The sequence below is a fragment of the Limanda limanda genome, chromosome 14, assembly GCF_963576545.1.
Source record: "Limanda limanda chromosome 14, fLimLim1.1, whole genome shotgun sequence".
NCBI classification, from domain to species: Eukaryota; Metazoa; Chordata; class Actinopteri; order Pleuronectiformes; family Pleuronectidae; genus Limanda; species Limanda limanda.
In genome coordinates this window covers 5,135,406-5,162,580 of record NC_083649.1, presented here as the reverse complement: position 1 = coordinate 5,162,580, position 27,175 = coordinate 5,135,406, and the positions used below count along the sequence as shown (strand labels likewise).

At 43.1% G+C, this 27,175-nt stretch overlaps 1 protein-coding gene across 3 annotated transcripts in view; it reads right to left on the bottom strand.

Moving 5' to 3' along the window:
- The window catches only part of gria4b (glutamate receptor, ionotropic, AMPA 4b), a 104,620-nt gene that overhangs the window by 35,494 nt on the left and 41,951 nt on the right, over positions 1-27,175 (bottom strand). For all 3 annotated transcript variants that reach the window (XM_061085420.1, XM_061085421.1, XM_061085422.1), the window contains exons 3-8: positions 22,819-23,058; positions 13,193-13,377; positions 9,470-9,523; positions 8,523-8,681; positions 3,793-3,960; positions 1,678-1,782 (exon numbers count right to left, since the gene is read on the bottom strand). In XM_061085420.1, coding sequence (XP_060941403.1) covers positions 1,678-1,782; positions 3,793-3,960; positions 8,523-8,681; positions 9,470-9,523; positions 13,193-13,377; positions 22,819-23,058 — 911 coding nt within the window. The remainder of the gene's footprint in view (positions 1-1,677; positions 1,783-3,792; positions 3,961-8,522; positions 8,682-9,469; positions 9,524-13,192; positions 13,378-22,818; positions 23,059-27,175) is intronic.

The window sequence follows — 27,175 nt, the reverse complement described above, 5'->3', positions numbered from 1 at the left end:
ACGCGACAAGCTCTCCAACAGTGAGACCGAATCATCGTGATCGCCCCCTGGTGGCTGGTAAACATCCTGCATGTCTAAGCTCATTTTGGCTGAGCGTTAGATGTGTTTACAGAAAAGTATGTGACAGTTCGAAACAGTGATCGCTCCACACTAGGATCACTACATCACAGTCTCAAGATTTTATTAATTTGTATTTCTGTACAACTGCAGGAAGTGGAGATGCATCGTCCATCTTTAAATACAGTCGATGGTGTGTACAAATAAAATATACAAGTTATATGTCACACAACAGAGGTTCAGATCTTCAATCTACTTCTTAGCTCTGGTTGTATTTTGAAAATCATTTACAATCAATCACTTATTTCCAAGGGTGAGAATAAACATTAATGTTTAAACTAGGGCTGGGCAAGTTAACTCGTTTTAATCCAGTTAACTCAAGTGATGAGTTAACTGGATTGTTTATCCGCCAATTATTTTCTTTTTTCCTGTTCTGCAGCAGTCAGCAACAGACTTTCACAAAATAAAAGCCTGACTTTCACAATAAAACAATAAATAATCAAACCTGAGTTAATGCGAGATAAAATAATTAATCGAGTTTACTCATCACTTGAGTTAACTCGATTAAAACGAGTTAACTTGCCCAGCCCTAGTTTAAACACAACTCCCTTGTTTTTGTCGTTCTAGCCATAAAACCCTTTCACTTTTAACACCAGAATCCTGACGTAGAGCTGAGATTCCACTTAAACAGCCTGAGTGAGTCCTTGAGTTATTACTTATGGTCTATAGCTGAAACCAAAGAGGTTGCAAGAGGTTGTGCTGCTTCGTTTTGTCTCAGGCGACTTTGTGTTACCGTTGTTGTCCAGAAGTCCTTCACTGGAACTAACACACATGATGTGTTCGGGTCGTAATATGAATCTTCCGAGGGAATAACGCTGAGAGGAGGTTCACAGCAATGCTCGGCTGATTTACGACTTTTGATAAAAAGCCAATACCTATCGATCTTATAATATATCGATCTCATAACAGACGGGAGCTTTGACAGCGACCATAAGCAGCAATAACTCAGAGGGAGTGGAGATCCGCTCGCCAGCCGCTGGCTGCTGGTGGTGGCGGGCCGGGGGGGGGGACGAGGGGCCGTGATTGGTCGATGTCTCCCTTGCGCCGGGGCATCGGGATGATTGAGGAACATGGGAAATGCTGGCGAGAGGCTGTGACCCAAACACACACACAGACACACACCGTGTCCCGACAGGACCCGCGCTGGGACCAGGAGACGGGCCAAAGCAGCTTCTGATTGATGGGAACCCCTCTCCGCCTCCTCCGGCCCCCCCCACCACCCCCTCCCCTCCAGCTTGATTGCTCTCCATTTCATTTCACCCCCCTGCCATCACTCTCACAAGTGCTCTCCCTCTCTCTCTCTCTCGTTCATCTCCCTGCCACCCACCCCCCATTTTCCCAGAGTTTCCTCTTCACACTTCCATCCTGTCGGAGCAGAGCTACTGGAGGCCCTGGTTATGAAAACAGAAGACACCACACTACGCTGTGTGTGTGTCGTCCCAGATGTGTCACGTCGGCACACATCTGGGACCCTGCAGAGACGTGTGAGGGATGGAACAGGCAGGATTACATTACATGGGACAATTAGTCAAACGGCGGCAGTGTGGTGTGATGCTTTACCCGTCTGGGGCCGTTATTCTTCAGCTCAAACACGTCCATGGTGAAGTTGACCCTGCGGCCATAGTGGTCAAACTGGACATTACCTGTTAATCCCTGCAGCCGGACCTGCACACAGAGGAGAAGAGATGCTCCGTTAAAATGAGATCCCTGACAACAGCAGGGAACAAACTGTAAGGGAAATATAACAGTTGACCATAATAATCATGTTTATTTCCCCTTTTGATTGATCACGATTGAATCTCTAGACACAGTAACCTGATTTTCTCTATTACAATGTAACCTTGATCATGCTGCCTCCTGTACTACTGAATGTGTATTGGCCTGATTACCATAGACACTGTAACCTGATTTTCTCTAGACACAGCTCTTTACTACTGAATGCATATTGGCCTGATTGCTCTAGACTAGTAGGCATTGTTGTATTCATGTGATCAAAGGATCTCAACCTTTTCCTGTTTAACAAACCCCCTCCAGAGTGGGAGGGGTTAGCCGAATGTATAAAAAAAAAATGAACTGTTTTCTATCTGGGTGCATATTACAAACTAAACCCTGTGGTATGCACCATGCTCGAGCATTAAAGGTGACGATACTGTAAGAGAATTTTGTGTCTCGTTTCCTCGTTGGTTGTGGGATTGTAGAAATTGCCACGACACAAACACATCAGGAAACAAACACATCAGCACGAAGGTCAATCTCCTGCTAAAGAAGACGAAAACACGTTGTCACCAGAAGAAGAAAATCAATACGAGAAAAGCAAGAAGGATGAAGAGCGTCTCCGTCGCTGTGACACGTCTCATCTCTAATGTCGAGGAACGGGCTGAAGAAAGAGACACTTTTAAAAGTTTAACAGTTTTTCTCCCTTTGATGGAATCCAGCATCAACGTGCAGGAAGCAGTTGACCAATCACAACAGATGGAGCCTGCGTGTTTCAGACAGAGGCTGAATAGAGGAGCTGCAGCAATGAACAGTCCGAGGAGAGAACAGCACAGGACTAGGTCAACGCTGTGGGTCACCTGACGTATGACTTTTGATACAAAGCCAATACGTATTGATCTTGTAATGTACTCATCTTATTAATAGACGGGAGCTTTGGCAGTGACCATAAGCAGCTATAAACTCACAGAGTGGAGCCGGCTGCTGGGGGCGAGCCAGAGGAGAACAAGGAGCCCTGATTGGTCGGTGTCTCCTGTGTGCCGCGGCATCGGGATAATGGAACGAAGCCAACAGGGATAAATATAACGCACTAACATAAACTACATGAGCATAGATTCCCACAGATGACACACAACTCTTCAACAGTGTGACTCAGGACGTTTTCACGCCTGAGAGGTTGCACCAGGGTTCATGTCTTTGTTCAGACTGAACTTAACTTAAGAAGATCCAGGGTGTGGAAGTGAAACCATCTGATGCTCGTGGAGATGACGAAGAGGAAATACAACCAGACTCAACGGTTACTACCTGCAACCTTTACTTTCTATTAATGAACCAAGGAAGGTCAATACAGAGGCTGCAGAGAAAAGCTTAATAACCAGAAATGAAATTGATATTCTAACCAGACCTCAAACTTTAGCATCTGCTGTTAAAATAATCAGAAGAATAGTTTATTAAGAAATCCTGATTGACAACAGCACAAATTATGACATAAAACAGAAGATCCGATGCTTTGGTGACGTCTCAGTACAGGTTTGTCTTTTTCAGTGTAATGTGAAGGATTGATGGAGGGGAATAAACCTTATTTCGAGATATCAACCAGAAATGAGAGAAAGACAAGAAAACAGAAAGGTAATCAGCACTTCAGTCGTCTGGTGACATCTTCAACTTCTAGCATGATAAAGACTGATAGAGTCGTCTGGAGCTGTGGTGGTGATGTCAATAAAGTTGAGACTCCTATTAACCCCACGTGTCATCGATAAATCCAGTTTGATCTTTACAGAGATCAACATTAAGCAAAAATAAATCTATCTAAAGTTATAAATGATCCTGTGATGGAGAAAAATCATTCACCCTCATGTATTTGAGTCGTAAACAACTGACAAGAAAGGAAGCTCATGTATAAATCAGAGGATGATTATATCAGTGTGTGATGTCATTTCTTTCCCTCGCCCTCTCTCTCACCTGTTTGAGAGTGCGCTCCATGTCGATGCCCTGGTTCCACGGCGCCGCCGGGTTGGCGAGACAGTCGCCGGCGTTCCCGCGCCTTGAGATGTCGACCTTCTGCCGGCGCAGGTTCCTGAAGGCCTCGGCCATCACCATCACCCCGTCGTATGTCAGCGCCGACGTGTACTGGGAGGGGGGGGGAACAGAGATGCAGATGTTAGAGCCTGTGAGGACATCTGGGTTGTGTGAACGCTTTGCATCACAGAGTAACGCTGCAGCCGGAGTTATGTTTCAACTCCGGCTTCTGAAATGTATCTAAAGGAAATGAAACTCAGTCGGGAGGAAGCCTGTGATTTTTTAAATTACAGTCTTTGTAGTATAGTGTATTTATCCCAGAGATCTTCTGAGCATGGTTATGAAATACAATGACATTTTGACATCTTAGGCGTGTTGATTCTTTGAACACTATCCCAGGTGTTATTTGTTAGCTCAATACTCTTTTGAACTGTAAAATGAAGACGACTTGCAGTACAAGATATGACGTGTATTTCTGGTCAGCCGAGAGGTTGATGTGGTAGAAGTTGATGGTGAAGGAAAGGAACGCGGACCCAGTACTAACAAGTATAATAATGTTTATTACACAGAAGTTTCACAGGTCAGGATGAGCTCGGAACTCGGAGAAATCACACAGCCAAATGGTGAAGTCTGACAGGCCATGGTCAAACACACATTATATAGAGAGGTTAGTTCCGCCCATGGCTTCGGGTAACATGTCATCTCACCTAAGGCCTCCTAATAAGGACGTGTTTAGTACATGAAGATGAGAATACACTGGTCAAGGATCTACCCTCACCTCCATCCATGTGCTGGTAAGAGGTCATTCCCTAGGTCAAAGGTCCTTCCAAACAAGGAAATACCTACTTGAATAGAAAACTGAAAGACTCTCTGAGAATGTCTGAGAGTCACCAAAATAGACATCATAAATATCAGCCTGTCATTATATTTAAACACATGCTAAAATCTTTTACTCTAGTGCAGGGGTGTCCAAACTTTTTGTCCCAAGGGCCACATACAGAAAAAAATACCAAGGACTGGGCCACTCACGCCTGCCACGCCCCCCTGCCCTTGAGTGGACTGTTGTAAGTCGCGTCGCACAGGGTGGGGGGGTGTGGCGGCGTGGCGTTCTGAGGGACAGCTACCAAGTCAGCAAAGCAATTCACCCCCAGACCACTAGGTGGAGTAACGTTTTTTGTCGAAGACAACCTTAGAGACACCTTCTTTGTGTGTGGCAGTCTTTGTCGACTGTTTATTACTTTCTCTGGAGGACAAATTTGTCCCTGATCTTTATACACAGCTTCATACACTCGTCGACCTGCAAACCGACGTCAGCCGAGATCTCCTTTCAGGAATTGCAGGTCATCTGCGTGTCATACTTTCAGATCTCTTCTGCCAAGTGCTCTTCTATTTGGTCCATATCCGTTCTTCTAAATCTTCTGTGGTTTCTGCAGGTATTATGGGGCATGAAACCAGTAATATGACTCCAAAGGATGTAGTTAGCGGACCAATCACAGCCTTGCGGGCTGCATGAGGCTTGCGTAGCTGTGTCGTATAGTTACAAAAATTGGTGAATGCACGTAAGCACGAAAGAAGGGGCACGCAAGCATGCAAGGGGCTCTTGCGTGCTTGCCCCTTCTTGCGTGTCTCTGAAAACGCAGAAGCATGCACTGGCCTCTCCCCTGTCGACAAAGCCTGGCCCCATAAAGCAAAACAAAGTGCTTTAAGTAAGTGCCATTTGAGCCCTTCTAAATTTTGAGTTTCGAAAAAAAAAAAAAAAAAAAAAAAATTTTTTTTTTTTTTTATTTTTTATACATTATATTTTTAGACATTGATGCGGGCCAATTAAAAATGGATGGCGGGCCGCAGTTGGCCCGCGGGCCGTAGTTTGGACACCCCTGCTCTAGTGAATACACTACAGATACTAAACATGTCCTTATTTAGGTAAAAGGTCCGGTTGTGTGATGTCATGCTATCTCTAGTTTTGGGGGTCCCTCCTCCCAAATAAAACTCGTTGTCTTGCAAGAGACAAGGCAGACTTTCACTTTTGCAGGTTGTGATTTCTCCGAGTCTCTAGAGCTCGTCCTGACCTGTGATACTTCTTGTAATAAACATTATACTTGTAAGTTCTGGGTCTGCGGTCTCCTGTCTTCAAACACCGACTTCGACAAGACACTGTGGCTTGAAAGACACGACAGAAACCTGGAGGCCGGCCAGCTGCTCTGTCTGTTTTGGGAACAAACTGCACCGAAAAAACAGGTATGAGGCAAATTAAATTCTGATTTTGTCGGACAGCTAAAAATGTTCTGCTGCATTTGCTGGTCAGATCCCTTTAAAAAGAACCCAATCTGTGTAAGGCTTCATCAGAGAGCCCACCGAGTGTCTGCAGGGCCGAGCGGTTAGAGAGACGCATCAGTTCTTACTCCGCTCATTATTTTCTTTGGAGAGAGAGGGTGAGGAGAGAAGAGCACACCCCCCCAAGTGAGAGCCCTGTTTCCCCTAATCTATCTTTGACCGGGAGACTCTACAAAAAAAAATCCCTCTCTCCCTCGTGTGCCGTACATTTCCCTAAAACTCACCTCTGGCGCCTGAGAAAGCTAATTGAGGGGGATGAGGAAAAGGCAGCAGGATGGAAAGAGAGAGAGGGGGAGCGGAGGGCGAGTGTTTAGTCCAGCCGGGGAGCAGTCTGCCATTAATTATCCCAACTAGCAGGAGTTCATTAACTTTGCCTCCGGCCGGGGGTGAATCCTATTCATTAGCCCTCTGCTCACTGTGACATCACGGCTCTCAGCAGACGCCTGGTTCCTCTCTGACAATCTGCCCAAAGTGAAACTACAAGCACACAAACAATCAAGGTGCGGAACGAACTCAATAACAGGACGATCACTGCTGCCGGGGACGGGAGCCTGGGACGTGGGGGGGGGGGTTAATTCTCCCAGAGGAGCAGCCGAGCAGAGCGATGATCACATGACACGAGTCAGACGTCAGACAGTTTCTCTTTCTCTAATCAGCATCATTAGAAGACGTCAGAGGATTAGTTTGGAGGATTGAGCATCGTCTGAGAGTATAAATGATAAATGGTGGGTTTTTATATCTCATTTTTCTAGTCCTGATGACCAATGTGTTAGTGAGGAAAAATCTTTATTGTATGAGGGAGATGGGGATCAAACTGCCAACCTTGGACAACCCAACTCCTGAGCTGCACCTCACTTAGAAAGGTTTCTACAAAACCTTGAGGGACGAACTATCCAGGAGGTTTTTGAACCTTTTCAACAGTTTTTCTAGAGACTCCTTGTCTATCTTAATGAAAAGAATCAGGTATATTTAAGGAACTGATATGAACGTGTGAAATTTGGTGCAGTTTGATTGAGTTTAATGGATCTGTTGGGCCTTCGCTGTGGTTTCTGCTCTACTTGGTGTCAGTCTTGCTCTGTTATTCAACTTTCCAGAGCTGCGTTGATCTTGTTTTATAATCGTTACCATTCATGTGGCCATTTGTCATGAATTTGGCTAGAAGACCAGGTAGCCACATGGCAAGTCAACGTCCTTAATCCTCTCTATGAAGCTCTATTTGACCGGTTGATTCCCCGACAAGGAAAACAACCTGATGATGAACCAGAGCCGATCGCTGCAGTAAATCAGGAGATCTGGACGATGATCTCAGGTAAGAAGCAGGTAAAAGTCCACGTGCTGTCGCAGGACGCAGCTGAAGTTGGACAACGTCTCTCCTGTCTGTAATGAAACTGATCAGAGTCTGAGTCACGAGGGTTCATGAACCATCCTGGACCTGTTTAAAGCCGTGGCATCGTTCTTATAACACAAGAACAGAAACCCCGATGCAGCAGCCATGTTGATCCACCAGCCGACGGAAGAACTGACTGTGACTCGGAGAGAGAGAGAGGGCAATTTGTCAAGACACAAAGTGGCGAAGGACACGCACACTCAGAAGACGCACACACACACACACACACCCTTTCCACTCCAGTGCGTATGGATTCTAAAATAGAAATCTTAGGTCGGACCCAGATTTGCTGCAGGGCCGGGGGTGGGGGGGTGGGGGGGTTGCTGACCACCATGGCGTGATGCCTTCTTGCCACAGTGCCGTTTGGAATTTGAGCGGCTGAAAAGAATGTAAAGTGGGTCAGTCTGTCACATCCTGCATGTGAGAGAGGTGGAACGAGCGGAGCAGATTGCTGATGGTTACCGACGTTTCTTACATGTACATGCGGACGGATCATATTTCATTATAGCTGCTATTCTCTCTCTGCTGCTTCAAGCAGATTTCGTATGTATTTGTGTCTCTGTGTTCCTGCTGCTTTCGCACACCTTGCAAACATGCTCCTGTATATTAATACGCTTCATTATATCCGCACTGTCCGTTCTTATATCTTCTCCAGTCACATCAGAGAGATGAGCTCCACGGTCTTGCACGTTTTATAGCTTGTTACTTACAAATAGAATGAAACTTGCTTGCGTTTGCTATTTTTTTTCAAACACATTCCAGATGAAACAGCTGGATTCTGTTCATTCCTCCACAGGCTGAACATCGAATTCCACACGTTTGAAACTATCTTGAAATCTCACATCTGGGATTTGAGAGTCGGCTTTTGAACGCCAACATTTTTTCCTGTGGATTTGACTTTGAATCCCCGGGAAACCGATCTTCAGAAGAATCAACCAGCCGTCTGACGTACCTTGGGCGGGGCGTCGGAGCCGGGATACTCCCTCTGGTCCAGCTTGTTCCAGCGCTGCATCAGCTTGATGACCATGGGGTTGCTGAAGTCGACCAGCTGGAAGCCCGTCACGTTCGCCCCTCCGTGCATGAAGCGCTCCAGGTTGATGTCCTTAAAGCCCTTGAGGGGACAAGCAACAGGGGAGAAGACTGGTCATGGTCTGAGTCCAGAGAAAGAGACAGGTGAGTGATGGGAGGTGCCACAGATGTTGATGATTTGATTTAAATACATTTATGACTAAAATTTACTGAGCATCAAATGGAATGAAACCATAAGCAGATACCAGTAAGAAACTGGGTGAAACTATGAAGGTTTTACTGGTGCAAAACAACTGAGCAGCTGTGAAATCTGAAGTTGTGAGATGAGATTATGAGAAAAATGCAATAATTTCTCTCTATATGAAACACAATGACCTGAGAAGAAGAGGAAGAAGAACAAGAAGAACAAGAACAACAAGAAGAACAAGAAGAACACGAAGAACAAGAAGAACCAGAAGAACAAGAAGAACAAAAGAACAAAAATAACTAGAAGAACAAGAACAACAAGAACAACAAGAACAACAAAAAGGAAGAAAGAAGAAAGAACAGAGAACAAAATCTGAAGTTGTGAGATGAGAATATGAAGAAAAATGCAATAATTTCTCTCAATATGAAACACAATGAGCTGAGAAGAAGAACAAGAAGAACGAGGAAAAAGAAGAACGAGGAAAAAGAAGAACAAGAAGAACAAGAAGAAAAATTAGAACAAGAAGAACAAGAATAAAAAGTAGAACAAGAAGAACAAGAAGAACAAGAAGAACGAAAATAACTAGAACAACAACAACAACAACAACAACAACAAAGAATAAAGAACAAAGAACAAACAACAGAGATCAAAGAGGGACACGGTGAGAAGACGTCTCTCCTCACCAGGTTGGCCATGATGTAATGGTAGCCTTTGACGTGTTTCCCGACGCTGACGATCTGCGAGGAGGAGGCGGAGCACAGCTCAGCGTTAATCTGACTGGATTACAGCATAACACGTTAATTACTGTCAGAGACGCGTGTTGACAGAGTGGAACCGTCAGATCGGATCCGTGGAAGATGGGACGTCTAAACAAATGAACAGGCCGTCATGGCCGTGAGTCGCCGAGGAGGTAAACGCTTCACGCTCCCAGAGACGTGACAATGCTTCACACACACAGACACACAAACACACAGACACACACAGGTACAGTCACAGAGCTGCACAACGGTGATTAAAACAGATTTTGAAAGCTGACATCTGCTGTGAAATCCCCACTGGACGTTCAGTTAATCAGGGAATTAATTAATCTTCTTCTGAAATGTTTTGAACCCTCAGAAAAACTTAGATTTATATCGATTCCCAAACAGCTTCACCACAACGAGAGCCGATCAGCAAGTTGTGAAACCTCACTGGTGGGTTTTATTTATCTGAATCTTAACATGTAGGAGACGATCAGCCAAAGGAAATGAGTCATTTCTAATAAATGTAAGAGTTGGTTCTTCCACTCGTTATCTCGGCCAAGAAAATAATGTTGTCATCTGCGTTTGCTTGTTTTTTGTTTGTTTTGAGGATTATGCAAAAACTGTTAAACCCATTTCCAGCGAACCTGTTGGAGGGATACGGCCTGAGGCTGAGAAGAAGCCAAGTTTACACGTGGATGTGGATTAAGAAGCAGATCCAGTTAAGATCATCTCTTCACACTTTTCAACATTTTGGACATTTTTTAGGCAGTAAAGCACAGATCTTGATTTTCCACTGTTCCACTAAATTTTGTTTATCGGTCCTCGTCCTTTTTTCTTTTATATTCTTCTTTAATTTCTACTAAAACAAGTCAGTCCTGAGTTCTTAGTTTTCATATGAATTCAAAACTAGTTCCAATTAAACCTCTTCATACTGAATAAAGTCGGTAAAGTCTTTTTTAATTCTGGTGCTGAGCACAGTGTGAGTTGAATTTTAAACTGAAAATGAAAACAGGTTTTATCGGCCTCACACCTCATAACGTGACATTTTCACAATTCTTCCCTCTTTATGACCAAATATTACGTTTTATTATGCTGTTAGGTTTTATGCTAGTAAATTTCACCAAATTCAACTACTGTGCTCGTTACCTATTCCGGGGAGGTTACGTTTTTATAGTTATTTATTTAGTGCAGGTGTGTGGGACACTACCAGGGAAGAAGGAAAATTAAACAGCCAGATCCACATTCTGTATCATGGCAGTCTGGTTAGATTAGTTAACCCTGGTGGATGTGTGCGTTCTCCATTTTATCAATCCAACATCCAGGAAGTTTCTAAATGTTCCAACGAACGAGAGGAGCTGAAACTGTGGAGAACAACTTAATATGTTATTTAAAAAACTGCCTTTTCTCTGCGTCACTGATGGATTTGAAATCTGTTGCCATTGAAACCTGAGGTAAAGTGTGACGAGAGTGTGAGGGACACTTGCACTCTGCTCCCCCCAGCGAATCACATAATAAATATGATCAGATTCTACTGCATGTCTAATAAAATCCGACCGTGAACCAGAAGTGAACGACTCTCATTTAACTCCCTGCAGCTGGGAGTGATGGAGACTGAGAGTGAAAGGAGAGAGAGCGTCGTTATGGTTTCTGTTTTTGTTTTTACCTCCTTCACTTCACACTGAGAGGGAGGAAAAAATCCTTTTAATATTCTGATCAGATATGAGAAGAATCTCCTGCTCAGCAACTTAAAATTGGCTCTTTCAGTGTTTCGGGGGGGATTAATAAACTAATTTCAGTTTCTGTGCGTAAGAGATGATAATTAGGAAATTTGTTAATTACAGAGCTGCTTCTTTTAGAAGGAGAGTGAGATCTGCATATTTAACCCTGTTGTGCTGCAGCCTTTAAATATGAAGACATTCAATACTGCTTAATGTTGGAAATATTAGAAGGTACAACTTTGTAAATTCTTTTTATACGTTTCTTATTAAACTTCATGTGTGAGACTGACATGTTTGACTGCCAATAAAAATGTTTAAAAATGCATCATGATGAAGCAACTTTTGGGGAATCTAATTTGTTTTATGCAAAAATTACCACACGGACTTCCGCAAAAACTTGGTGGTAGAATTTCTTCAGTTGCTTTAGGCTATTTTCAACAATTACAAATAAAGATAGTGAATTTAAATGTAGTTTTAAGATCTTAAATAATTCAGCAGGTAAAGCACAAACTGTACAATTAGCAAATTAGCTGTCTGCGAATTACATTTCCGTTCACGTAACAATTTTTTGGTTGATTTCTTTCATCAGGATAGAAAAATGTGACATAAAAGAAAGTTTTAAAACTTTGCTATATTTTTCAGGGCCATATTACATCCTTCCACCAAGTTTTGCAGTTATCTATCCTGTAGTTTTTGTGCAATCCTGCAAACAAACAAACCAATCAACCAACAAACAAATGGATAAACGATGAAAACAGAATAGAATATGATGAGTCAAATCAAGAAAAGACAGAAGCATGGTTTGTTTTCCCTCTTTCAGAATGTTACCTCATAAACCATCAGATAAACATCGAATCGCCCTTTACATATTACCTCTCAGTCACATGACTCTCATCCGACTACCTCACAACTTAACATAAAGAAAATCATCAGCATCGACACATTGATAACTAAATCCCAAATGTTCAACTTCCACTTTCCATTCAGCGCTTTAATTCCCTGACATTCAAAGCAACATCTGGCTGCTCATCAGCCTCGATGTGTTCCGATCACACTGTTGCTAAGCAGCCGACGAAACTCAATTATGTATTCAAATCCTCGTCCTGGATCGGAACCATTTGGCACGAGGTGAACACGCGCCGGGCGCCGGCTGGAATTAAAAACAGGATAAAATAGACGTTTATGTCTTTGGCAGCGACTCTGACCGCCACCGCAGAAAAACAGCACAACGTCCCACAAGCCGTGAACATGACAGCGTCCATCACGTCTGCTCGTGGGACGCTCGGTGGCGTCGGGCGGGGGGGGACTCAGCGCCGTGCGTACACATCTGCAAGAAAAGTTGTTAGAACTATGACAGATGTCAGAGCGGAGATTTCCTGAATAATTGAACAATTACAGAGACACCAGTAGCTCCAGGGAAGGATTGATGGATGAAGGGATGAAGAGGAGCAGCAGGAGGAGGAGGAGGAGGAGGAGGAGGAGGAGGAGGAGGAGGAAGATGCGGATCATATTCTGAGTGTGTTTATGCCAACGAACGCCACCGGAGATGAGCACAGACTGTTTTCAAGTTCAAAACATTCTAATGAGCACAAACATTAAAAAAAAAGCAGAGTCAAACAAACAGAGAGTGAGAAACACCAACTTCTGTTCTTGGGTTGTTTCAGAGGACGAGGAAAATGGAAATTATATTCTGCTGAAGGGTTTGGATTTAAAGAACAAGTAAATAAAGCAAATTAATCTTCCTCATCCTCATATATGAAGAACAAACTCTCCTCATCATCACTTATCAAATACATGCCTCCATATTAGCACCTGCTCGAACATTATTTAAACTTCGAAACTCTTCTGCAACAGATCTTCAAAGCAAACTAAAGATATCCGTGGTTCTTGTTTTGAACAAAGTATAATGTGAAGTTGTTTTAACGCTGAGTCATGGTAGCATCACCTGCTCCAGCATGTTCTGCAGCCTCTCGGCCTCGAGGTCGATCACAAACTTCTTCTCCTGCCTCCGGTCCAGATCCTCCAGCAGGCGCCGGTAACTGGCGTCGTTGAAGTTCTCCACGCAGATGGCGCTGACCTGCCAGTTGTTCTGACCCGCCTTCTCCATGATGGCCTGCAGGATGGCGTATCCTGGAGGAGTCACACACACGGGAAACAGAGTAAGTCATCTTATTTAAAGTGCTCGGCATCTTTGTTTACTTTGTTGGGAATTTTTAACATAAACAAACTGATGACACGTCGACTTTAATCTGGAGGAAGGTTTCACGAAAAAATTAAAGTTAAATAAACTAACGTTAAATAATTACCTCTGGAGGTTGAGTGATGAACATTTAACATGTCTTTTTAAAAATAAGATAGTACCATGATCTTTAATTAAAATAATGTGGAAACTGTTGCTGAATGATTCCTTTGAAGGTAATTTTGCGATATAAAATATGATTTGGTGTTTCTTTTCATACAGATCTAAATCCAGATGCAATATATTTGAACATTTTCTGTTAAAACATTAACAGATGTGCTTCCTGAATATTTCTAAACCTCTATATTTAAATTCTATATCATGCTCGATGTTACCACGAACACACGGAAACTCTGAGGTCATTAAATATTTGTGCACGACTTCTGAAAGTTTACGGAAACAGTTGCAACAGTGCAGTACCAGTGGATGTCATGGGGGGGCAGTATAGCCAGTATTTCAATTGAGATGACAATAGGACACGAGGAAGGAATTGAAACAATGATGTAACTTTTTGAAGACAGAAAGAGTTGGTAAGAAACGTCGGAAATATGAGTACGTTACTTTACTCAGACACAGGGGGCGCTACGTACATCTTTCTTGCAACGTACATCACTCTGCCCCTAGTGGACGTATTACTCAACAATCATCAACATAACGAACACATTGCAGCATGTGGGCATTGACATCGTTTGAAATGTTAATGAGCTCCTGAATACATTTACTGGTCAGAATGATGCTGACTGTGTGGAATGTGTCTCATCACCACGTGAAGTATAAAACATATTGTTCTTAGTTGCTGCTTTAAACAGGAAACTGGCGTCAGATGACACAGCATCTCTGGCAGGACAAACTCTGTTTTACTGTCAAAAGAGAAACTGCATTGAAGCCGACGCCTCTGAAGCTTTTATCCTCCTCCAGTCGGATCCTTGCTTTCGGTCCAGTCGGGGAAACAGGCGCTTCTCCATGAGTCGGATGTGTCACGACACTCTGGAGGCTGGGGGTGGAAGGGGGGGGGGGCCCTCGCTGTCAGGTTCGTGTATAAAGAAGATGAGTGTCAGAGAGGGAACTGCATGGGGAGCTGCGAGGGCGGCTGTTCTCCAACAGGAACAGATGTCCCCCTTAAACGGCCCCTCCTGGTGGCCATCACAATCTGGCAACCCGTCTCCCTTTGCTCCCAATTAGTGGATTAACCTGTGCACTGGCAACCGGGCTCCCTCTCCACCTCCTTCTCCCTCACCCCCTCCTTCTCCCTCTTCCCCTCCTTCTCCCTCTCCACCTCCTTCTCCCTCTCCCCGGCCCCCGTGCGCCCCATTAGAGGAGTGTCGCTGCCAGGAGGAACCGATGACTGAGGCCACGCACAAATGGAAAGCACTCGCACATGCATACATACTCACACATGCATACTCTATCATGCATACCCTCACATACATACTCTCATATACATAATCTCACATACATACTTTTACATACATACATACATACTCTCACATACATACTCTCACATACATACTCTCACATACATACTCTCACATACATACTCTCACATACTCATACATACATACTCTCACATGCACACATACTCTCACATGCATACTCTCACATGCATACTCTCACATACATACATACTCTCACATGCACACATACTCTCACATGCATACTCTCACATACATACATACTCTCACATACATACTCTCACATACATACTTTCACATACATACATACATACATACATACATACTCTCACATACATACTCTCACATGCACACATACTCTCACATACATACATACTCTCACATGAATACTCTCACATACATGCATACTCTCACATACATACATACTCTCACATACATACTCTCACATGCATACTCATACATACATACTCTCACATGCACACATACTCTCACATGCACACATACTCTCACATACATACATACTCTCACATGCATACTCTCACATACATGCATACTCTCACATACATACATACTCTCACATACATACTCTCACATACATACTCTCACATGCATACTCATACATACATACTCTCACAGGCACACATACTCTCACATGCATACTCTCACATACATACATACTCTCACATACATACTCTCACATACATACTCATACATACATACTCTCACAGGCACACATACTCATACATACATACTCTCACATACATACTCATACATACATACTCTCACATACATACTCATACATACATACTCTCATATACATACATACTCTCACATACATACTCTCACATGCATACTCACATATGCATGTACTGTATCATGTCAAGATGGCTCAAGTGACTACTAAAGGAACAAACCACACCTCCAATATGACACTCCCAAAACTTAACATGTTTTTTGGCGTCAGAGCAGGATTTTTGTGACACATATAACAAAATTTTACTTAAGTTAAGAAAGAATCACCTTTAAATGTACAATAAAAGAAACGTCAGCCACTAGGGGGCCTCTCAATTGAAAGAATAACAAATCCCTGGTTTGGCGATGGCGTGAGCAGTGAGGGATCATGGGAGTTGTCCTCTTCAGCAATATTGGCAGTAAAAATATACCTGATCTATTATGAGTGATCGAGTTCCTAAGAGCATCTGAAGATTTCTTCTCTGGAACGACTAAAAGGCCGAAGGAAAATCTATATCTTTAACGTCATTAATCACGTCCCTGGACTTTTAAAAACAACTTGTCAGTGAAGGTGAAGATTTCTTTTCCATAAAGGAAACAGAATAAACGACTAATCCTCCTCTGAAGACGTTCAAGGTCTTCAGCCCTCATGGTGTGGATTCACTTAACATTTACTTTGCAGTGTTTGTGTCTACCTGCCAGCAGGGACCGCACACAGGAAAAGGTCCGGGAGCTAAATCTGACTCACTGTCTCTTCTCATTGCTTACGGAGAATAAAATATGATGGAATAAGCTTTTCACACGTTCCCTGACAAATAAAAGATAATGAAAATACTCTGTTGCAGGTGGGAAGCTGAGAACGACTCCCTGTGGCAGCTGCAGCTCCTTCGCTGCTATTGACTGAAGCTGGTTCGGCTGCAAATGAGCAGCTGTTTTTGTTCACTGTTGCTGTGAAACTCTAGTTTATGCCATTACACTGGTGATCCCCTGCTTTGAAACCATCTATATATATTTTTCATCTTTATCTCAGAATGACGCCAGGCTGCAGAGTCATAGTTTAACCTACAGGAGCCTCAATGGTGCAATCAATTTCTATTTTTTATCAAAAAGGCTCAAAAAGTGAATCCACAGTTATTGTTTTCAGACCTGTGAAGATTCCTGTTCTTGCATAGAAAACACTGACTTTACAATAATTACAGCGGCAGCAACGAATTGTTGAATTTCACTCTAGACGAGTGTCGCTAGCAGCTTTTCTCAGCTGTGGCCATGACACATGTGCTAAGTTGTTCTTGACATAATATATAATATAACATACGGTATAAAAATACAGCGTTACATTAAAATCCTACTCGGTACAACCCAGGATGCCTTTATTTAGTTTTTTGTATATAATCATCAAATGTACGTATCATATTTATTTTTGTAGTTTTATTATGTTTTTGAAACAAATAATGATTTGTGTTGCTCTCTTTTGCTTGTATTATCTCCAGGAGTAAAATAAAGGAAATATTAGTCATTTATTCACCTATTTTACTGCATCTGTGTTGTTATTATGATCGTTATTATTCTCATCATCACAGATTTTATCCCTATTTTTGACATTTTCTGGAATATTTCCTCGATTTTATTATTCTTTTAAAACCTATTTTGCATTATTTCATTTTCTTCTGTATTATTTGTTTCAGTCATTTGTGAAGCACTCAATGTGCAAAAGCAGCTGAACCAATAAAGTTTGATTGAGGAATTTAACCTCTTCCCATGATCCTGCCAGATGCAGATCAGCAGCTGGACTGGTTGCTTGTATGTAACAATGATGATGATGATGATGATGATGATGATATCCCATCATGCTCTATTGTGCTCTGTGGCGAACACGGTGTATGGACAGGAAGTTGCGGTGGCGGCTGATTACCAGCTGATGAATGTGTGTGTCCCCGGGCCGTGTGGAGCAGCAGCCAACCACCATGACCGTGACTGAGCCACAGGACCAGGGAGGAAAACAGCTGGAGAGGAGAGAGAGAGAGAGGGTGCACATCTGGACCTCGGCCTCCCCTACATCTTCACCTCCATCCGTCCCTTCCCCCTCTTTTCCTTTCACCTCTCCCTCTCCTGAGAGGTTTTTAAAACACTCACTCCTCTTACTGACCATCTGCCGCAGAATCATCTCCTCTCTTTCCCTCCTCCTCCCGACTCCTCTCATTTTTCATCATCTCATTTCATCTCCTCTCTCTTGTCTTCTCCTCACCTCAATTTTCATTTCCTCCTGTTTTCTTCACCCTTTACCTTCTCTCATGTCCTTTCCTTCCCTGACATTTCCTCTCTTCTTGTTTCCTCTGCTTTCATTGCATCTTCCTTCCTTTCCTGTCCTCTCCTATCCACTCATTCCTTCTGCCTGCATGGCTTCCTCCCCTCTTTTTCTCCTCTCCTTCTGTTTCCTCTTGTCTCTTTCACTTCCTATAACCTTTTCCTGTCCTTCAGCTTCATTCTACTCCTCTTATATCCTCTCCTCCTCTCTCTTTCATCGTTTGTATTCTTTCTTCCTTTGCTTTCCTCTGCTCTCTACTCGTTTCCCCTCCTCCCTTTTCTTCTCTACCCCCTCTACACCTCTCCTCCCTGGCTGTTTCCTCTAATATCTTTCATGTTTGCTTGTGTCCCCTCCTCTTCTTTCTTCTTGTCCTTCATCCTCATTGCACTGCTCTCATTTCATCTCCCTTCCAGTCATCTCTCTTTTCTTCACCTTCTCTCAGTTTGTTTCCCCCGCCTCTGACATTTTCCCTCCTCTCATTTTATTTACCTTCCTTTCCTTTCCTTACCTCTACTTCCCAATATTTTCCTTTCTTCCCCTCCTTCCTCCTGGCATGCCCCCCTCTCTTCCTCTCTCCTGCTGTTTCCTTTCCTCTGCTTTATTTTCCCCACCCTTCATCCTTCATTCTGCTCCTCATCATCTCCTCTCCCTTCCCTTCTCTCCCACTTCTTGTTTCCTCCATTTCATCCCCCATCTTCTCCTCTCCTCCCCCGCTGTTTCCTCTAATCTCTTTCACTTTCTGCTGGTTTCCTCTTTCTTAAGGAGTCCTTCATCTCCATTCCTCTCCTCTCATTTCCCTCCCTCTCCTCCTCTTTTTCTTCCTATGATCTTATTTCCTCCTCCACCTATTAGTTTCCTCTCTTTTCCTCTTATATCTTCATGTTCAGTATCCCCTTCTATCTAATCCCATTTCCTCCATTTCATCTCCTCTCTTCCTTTTTCATCCCACTGCTTCCTATATCCTTAATTTCATCTCATCCCCTTTCCTTCTCTCCTCCTCCTTGCTTCCTTTAATGCCCTCCTCGATTCCCCTCTCCTTTTCTATTATCTCCTCTGTTTTCTTCTTCCATCCTTTCTTTTCCACCACTCCCCTTTCCTCCATTTCCTCTCATCTCATTTCTTTCTTTAACCTTGTTCCTCTCCTCTTCACAAAAATAATGCCATCACTTGATTTATTTGCATTCTCTTTGACTCTCTCTTTTAAATAATTTCCTTCATTCATTTTTATTTCCTTATTAGTGTGTGTGTGTGTGTGTGTTTGTGTGTGTTTGTGTGTGTGTGTGTGTGTGTGTGTGTGTGTGTGTGTGTGTGTGTGTGTGTGCGCGTGAGTGTGTGTGTATAATAGGACATCCAGGGAAGCTAAAAGGAAAAGCAGTCCCTCTCCCAAACACACACACACACACACACACACACACACACACATACACACACACTCACGCACGCACACACACACACACACAGAGCTACAGTGTCCAGTCCCTTGTATCTGGTGCTTTGATGCAGGGAATCAGACTGGCACTCATTGACTGAGCTCAGCCATGCGTGGGCTGATTCTACATTATAGTCGATACTGGATGAATGCCTGCTCCTGTGTGTGAAAAAAATCCTCAGGCTAAAGTGCTGCAGCCTGCACCCAAAAGCCTTGTGAAAAGTGCATGTGCATGCTAACACAAACACACACAAACACACACACACACGCACAGTTAAACCCTCTAACAAAGACAGAAGACCTCATGACAACATTTGAGGCTTTAATATATTCACGACTTCAGAGAAAACGACTGTAGTTCACTTTCTCCTTACTGACAAACAACCAGTGTCAAGTACACAACCTTGACAAGTGATGCAGAAACACAATAAGTCTGAAGGGCGGCGCCAGAGCTCACACATTTAGTAATTTGTATTTAAACCACGTCAGGTATAAAGGGTGTCAGGATTTTGGGGATTTAGAAAAATGGTAACTACTTGCACACAATAAATTCAATATGATTATATTGTTTTATGTTTATTCTTATATTTTTATTCTGTATACGTTTTATAGTTTAAATCGAGTATATTCTTATACTTTATACATGTTGTTAGTGTTTGTTGTACCCGATGTCCTGCTGCTGTAACACTAAAGTTTTCCAGTTTAGGATCATTCAAGTAAATAAGTAAGTAAGTTAGTAAGGTAAGAAGTAAAGTCATTAAAGTAGGTAAGGTAAGGTAAGGTGAAGTAAGGTCAGTCATCCAATATGTGCAGCAATTTGGTTTGATTCTTTGTCTGGAAATGAAACAGATTAAAACGGATCAGCTGTAAAGTTCGCAGGGGAAATGAAAGAGGGAAGGAAATAAGAGGAGAGAGTATCGGATAAGACGCGGATAAAACCTGTAGAAGATGAGAATAGATTACTGTAAATATTCATCATGATATGAATAATGTGAAATCCATTGCCCTTGAAAATGACTGACTTTAAAAGCTTAAGTTTAATCATCTATATTCCAAAAATCATCTCTTATATGTGAACCTGCAGGTCATCAGAAGGTTTCACTCAACAACAGGAGGAAACACTATCTGTCCTCAGTCATGTTGTTGATAGCTGTGTGTTGTCGTCAGTCCGTCACACACCTGACAGCCGGTGTTTCTAACTGTTCGTACGACAGCAGCTTCGACAGAATCCTGAACATCAGCGATCAGGCAGTGAGACAGGAGGTTTCAGCACCATGGACAGAGCCTGGTTTCAGCACCATGGACAGAGCCACTGGCTCAGCCAAGGCTCAGACAGGGAAAATATCAAGTTCGGAAAAATCCAGCAAATACACAAGAGTTCCATGTAACTCACAAAACACAAACCACACAGGATAACACATTAAAATCTCTATTAAAGAAATATGTTATAATCGTGAACTGAAACGTGAGTAATGTATTTTGCGAGACATTGGTTTCTATAAGAGGATAAACTATATATGTCGATGGTGGGGGAGGTTGTGATAAAAGTGTCTTGTTTGTCCTTGTGACATCACATCATGTAGTTTCTTATCCACCATTGTTGAAATCTCTTCCTCTTGTGTTCTGATCACTTCACTTGAGAACTGCCCCTCCGAGACATTCAGTGGTACTGCTCTGTGTTGTTTGTTAGGTCCGTATCCGTAAGCTTTCAGAGGACTTGCACAACTACAGATGAAACCAAGGCAGAGCACAGACAGACGACTGGCTTCATTTCCTTTTCCATATGTAACAGTGAGCATTAATGAGCTTTAGAAGAATCTGGTGCTGACACATGACCTCTTCAGGCCACGTCTCGGCATGTCACAAGCGTTGCTGTGGTCATCAGAGGACTCACAGCATATTAGAGAGTTACAGACACAAGTCAAGGCCGAGTAACCAATGGATTGTTATTTCTGAATTATTGTAAATGTTCGGTTTTTATGCTGAAAACATACAAACTTAGATTCGAACAACCAGGCACCGGACATGTACGTGCTTCAGCTGCTTTTCCCTGATTGAATCTCTTCAGTTTGACCAGGAAGAATCTTGAGTATGAACGAATCGTTACAGTCTGTTTTGAACCAGGAGACAAGAGACTTGATTCCTCGAAAACATGACACAACAAAACACCATCTAATCCTGATCTTGAGTCGGTTGTGATGTGAAATGGCGCTGGCCTGGTTGTGTCTTCCAGCTGAGGGAACCTCCGCTGTGGTTTTTGGGGCGAACACTTGATCAGATACGAGTGGGTGTTTCTGAGAGGAGGCTTTTTACCCAGTCAAGCATGTACGACCTGAGATAAGAGAGCGAAGGGCCAGGGAATGATTTGCTCTGAAGGGGAGGCCATCCTGATAGTGTCCTCACTCTGCAGACCCCCCACCCCCCCAGCCACCATACATCCAATCTGCTCACAATCCCCCCCACAGCAGCACAGAGAAAGAAAGAATAGAAAAACCCCTCGACGAGCTTCTGGAGAATATATGAAAGTGAGATGTGGAGATGTGATCCACGCAGTCGGCCAGATCCATTCTGTCTTGTAATGGAAATGTGACACGGAGCGGAGGGGGGGGGTTGAATAAGTACAAACCTATTGACTTTGGAAGAGTGAATTCGGGTGAGAGAGAGAGAGAGAGAGAGAGAGAGAGAGAGAGAGAGAGAGAGAGAGAGAGAGAGAGAGAGAGAGAGAGGGAGAGGGAGAGAGAGCGAGAGAGAGCGAGAGAGAGACAGAGAGAGAGAGAGAGACAGAGAGAGAGAGAGAGAGAGAGAGAGAGAGAGAGAAACAGAGAGAGAGAGAGAGAGACAGAGAGAGAGAGACAGAGAGAGAGAGAGAGAGAGAGAGAGAGAGAGAGAGAGAGAGAGAGAGAGAGAGAGAGAGAGAGAGAGGGAGAGAGAGGGACAAAGGTTCAGTGAACGGCAGAGGAAAATGAAAAGGGGAAAAAAACTGAGAAAAAGTGAGAAAGAAAAGGGATAAAAATAGAAAACGAGACAAATTCTGGGCGTGGTCCTCTTCTTCATCATCTTCTTCAATTGGGATGTGATTATTAACAGTGGAGATAGTAACTATTGATGGTGTTTAATATGTTTTTGCTGGGGCGCTTCACATTATAAAGGTTGTTTTCAGCATGGTAAGAGATATTGCAGAAAAAGGTCTGTGACATTTCCTCCCAAGAAAATGTTAAATGTTTCCATACATGTGACAAACCTTTGGGACTTGATTCAACGTTGATTTGAAGATAACATTTTCTTTCTTGTTTCCCATCAACAATTACCACTGGACTTAAATAAACCCAAACTGTAGCATGGAAAAGTGATGAGAAATCAAATCTCAAACCAGCTACATTATATGTGTCTTTCTGCAGAACGTCTCCGTGAATCTTCACACGAATCAAACCCCAGCTCCGTCCTGGTCACTCACCCCGATCGGTGTCGTACAGGAACACGAACTTGTTCCAGTCGTAGTGGTCGAGCAGCGACAGCAGCGCGCCCCGGATGGACGGCCGGAGCTGCAGCGTGAACTGGCTCTCGCCCTCCGTGGGGAAGCTGGGCGTGATGAGGGAGATGTGCAGGGCGCTGCAGAAGGACGTCAGCGTGTGGACCGAGCGCTTGTCGTACAGGCCGAAGATGGCGAAGACTCCGCGGGAGTACTGCGAGCAAACTGAGGAGAAGGAGAACAAGACAATCAGTTAGTACAAAGAGAAGAAGATGAGGGGACGTAGAGGGAGATATATAAATAAATCTTATTCCTGTGAAACCCCTTTGAAATCATGTGAAGGAATTTACATTAAATGGAAATGAGGTTAGTGAGAAGAGATTAAACAAAGAGCCGGACGCTCAGTGGATTTGTCAATGCCCCCTTTTTAAATTACACATAAATATACATATACACCATATATATACTGGCATTTCTCTCTTCTATCGTTCTCTTCTATCGTTCTTTAATATAAACAACTAGGCCATTGTCAGGCTTTGAATCAGTTTACTTATCTCTTATTAAGCGCTCTTCTCCCATGACAACTTCACGGTGAAGGAGCAGAAACAACAACACGTAACGAGGTCTCGTCTCCAGAGAAACGCCGCTTTTTTAAAACGATATAAATCTCGGCACGCTGCCAGGGTTCGGCGCACAGGAAGTGATGTTTCCATTTCACTTCGGATAAACAGAGGAGGAACCGCGGTGGTTAATACGAGCAGCGATAGCCATCTTATTTAACAGATGCACCTGAACGGATGACGGAGACAAATTAAACAAAACGCTGTTTTGAATGACAATGGACTGTTTGGGAAATGTGGCACAGCGACGAGGCTGGAGACGACACAACAAACCATTATCCTGCTGATTACCACTTTAAACCCTTTTGAGAGGAGCGGTAAACAGATCAAACCCAAACACGTCCGTTGGTTCTCACGCTTTCATCTCAGACGCCGCTCTCTTCCCCATTAAACCACAGATACAGTAGCAGCGCGCTGAGTCGTTATCCTCCATGTTGTGTAGATACAGGAAACTCCAGAGGACGTGTGGCCCATTAACAAAAACTCACTGAGCTCAGGCTGCTGCTGCTTCATGACGTCAAAACAGAGTCAAGACAGAAGAACTCAGAGAGCTTTTCATATGAGTTCATATAGCAAAGCTTCCCTAAGAGACGTGTTGGTTGTTTGACAGAAAGAAAGAAAGAAAGAAAGAAATAAGTTAAATAAAGAATGTGAATGGGAGAAAATACAATTGTGGACAAGCTGGTGTGTCCCAGGGAATAATTCCTGGATCCTGATGATATTAAAGGACTTGTAATTTAAAGCAGCTTAATTGAATTTAAATGGACTGTACAGAAATAAGCAAGGATTGCTTCTAAACTGAATTCCATTGTCATTTTCAACATGAATTAAAATGACAACAATATAAGATTCGTTTTTATGATAGATGTTTTTATTATAAACCTTCCCAGGAAGATTCACCACAAACCACAAGATTGTGAAACCACGTAATCTGCTACTGAGTTTCGTAAAAACATGTTTTATTTACAATACCAAGGATAAGCACTACACTACCCACAATCCTCAGGTGTAGTAACAACATCTCTGATGCTCTTGTCATGGAAATGTTGATCACAACTTAAAAAATCATGTCGGCTCTGATTGGACCATTCAACCCTGAGGGGTGATTTGACAACACTAAAGTTACACTGCTACACTAAGTAACTATACTATACACTATATGAAATGCTACACACAAGATACAAACTGCAATAAAGTGCAACACTGTATTAAAAACACGGTTCAATTCAAGAAGAAGCACAGGAAGTTGTTGGAAAGGATAAATTCTAGTGTTTTATGGGATGTAAAATAATGATGTACATTCCTCAACCTCGGCCTTTTCAACCCGTTTCTAATAATCTCTTCCTCTGGATCAAATGTTTTATGGGCACAATTCATCTTGAAGCTGCTCGGCCTCGATCCAGACTCAAAACTCTTTCAATAAAAAGATTTCCTGAAACATCAATGGAGCAAACGAGATATGTTCTAAAAGTGGGCGGCGGCTGTTTCATTCTATCACGTTTCCACAGATGTTTCCAAGGATCCAGTGTTTGAAGATAAATCAGAGGAGAATGAATCTGGTCTGTAATCGTCTGGACTTGATCATATAAGACGATGTCTGGTTTATAGGGTTTTATATATTTCCCTCTGTTAATGATGTGTAACACGCTGCTCTGCAGTCGTCCTATATGTTTAACGTCTCTCCGAGCAGGATGGAAACTTTTCATTTGCATCAAACTGCGCCGTGCAAACACACGCAGCGTGTCCTGCTTAAGGAGATCTCCTCATTATAGAAAGGTTTGGCTGTCGACAAGAGCCGCACTGTAATTGCCCACTTTTAACACAAGCGCACACACACACACACACATTCATGCACACACTCCCGGAACGACAACAACAGAGAGGTAAAAATAATGAGCATCCTCTGCCAGTTTCTGGGTGAGGGAGAGAATCAGAGTGAATGGCAAAGTGAAGGAAAAGCTCCAGACAGCTGCTTCACTGACAAACCCCATTGTTTCCATGCAGAGTGCAGTACACTGTGGAGAGTGTGTGTGTGTGTGTGTGTCTGTGTGTGTGTGTGTGTGTGTCTTTTCTGATCTCCCTGCCTCACTGAGACAAACAAGACAACAGTGAGAGTGAGAGAGAGGAATCCATGCTGCTTGTGTTGTACACACAATTAAAGTACATGCAGGTGCTGGAAACCGACACGAGCAGGAAGAAGACGACAAGTGGAGACTGAACTGCTGAGGGATTCGTCTCAGTATCACGGCTGAAGTTTTGCTTTTCCTCGTGACAGGACTGAAGTCAGCGTCTGTGTCGGGTGCAGAGGAGACGTCTCTACAAATATTTGACCTTCATGAAGACAGAGAATGAAACTTCACCAGAGAAAGACCTGTGACATTTTCCACCATAATGTGTGTCTGTGTGTGTCTGTGTGTGTGTATGTGTGTGTCTGTGTGTGTGTGTGTCTGTATTGAGGGATGAAGGCTCTCTGGAGGAGACAGTCGTGGAAGACAGAGCCTTCGCTGAACCAAGAAAAGAGTCCAGAGGTCGGAAAATCCAGACAACCCACTGATGTCCCCCCAAGGGACGGGAAGACATCAATACACACACACACAGACACACACAGACACACACACATACACACCGGACACACACACTTCCCTGAATCCCACACACACAGTATATTGCTATGAGGCACAAATTCTAGTTTTACTAAGACAAAAATCAATATGTGTTTAAAGAAGGTCTGAGATCAAAACCTGACACAGCTGATCAAACGTTGTCCCCCTGGTGGGATCGTCTGTAATTACTGCTTCGTTAAATTACAAAATTCTCTCCGTTCTGCCTCCTTTGGTTGTTTTGTGACCTTTTAGCGACTTTAAACAAGCCTAGAATTAATGAACTGATAGTTTCCTGTATCGTTGTTTCCAGGTGTGTGTGTAGCAGCTTAACATGGGAATGTTCACGGTGTTAAACGGCTACAAAGAGGATATTTGCACAAGAGAGACTGAATGTTGGACTGAAACTGCAGGTGTGGATTAATGCATTATTATTTATGTTGTTATATTTACAGACAAAATGAGGAAAAGTTTATATCGAGGAATGAAAACACTGAGAATCTTGGGAAAAGTGTGGTCTCCCTCAGAAATACAACACAATGCAGACCAAGAAAAATCGAAATCCTGGTTTTAAATCCTGCAGATTTCTTTCGATTGCTGTGATATTCCATAAAGTTTGTTTTATTTACTCTGTACATTCGGTCCAACTGTGATCATAACAGAAAACTGCTTGAAGGTCACAGTTCCAGACACTCAGACGCTGCCAATAAGACCATTCAGCCACCAGACGCTCTGGCACAGAGGACTCTACAGTCGTGAGTTAGCAGTTGCACTCGAGCCAAATGGAAAACGATGAGTGTTATCCATTTAATTCAAACAGATTGCCTCCGCGACGGAGAAGGAGTCTGTCTGAACCGTAAAGAAGTAACAGCTCACCAGGGAATCTGTCCAGTGTTTCTCCCGAAGCAGAAGGATCAGGTCTGGATTCACATTCACTCGCTCTCTGAACTTCACACCAAAGAGTTTCTTCTTACAAACACGAACAAAAACGTCTGTTATTCTAAAAAATAATTGGAAAAAAGTGGGGGCAGCAATATGGGAAAATGTGAAACAGACGTCAAAGTAACAAACTACTCAACTTTGTGAAATATGTGCCTGAGTGTGTAATTCTTTAACTGCACA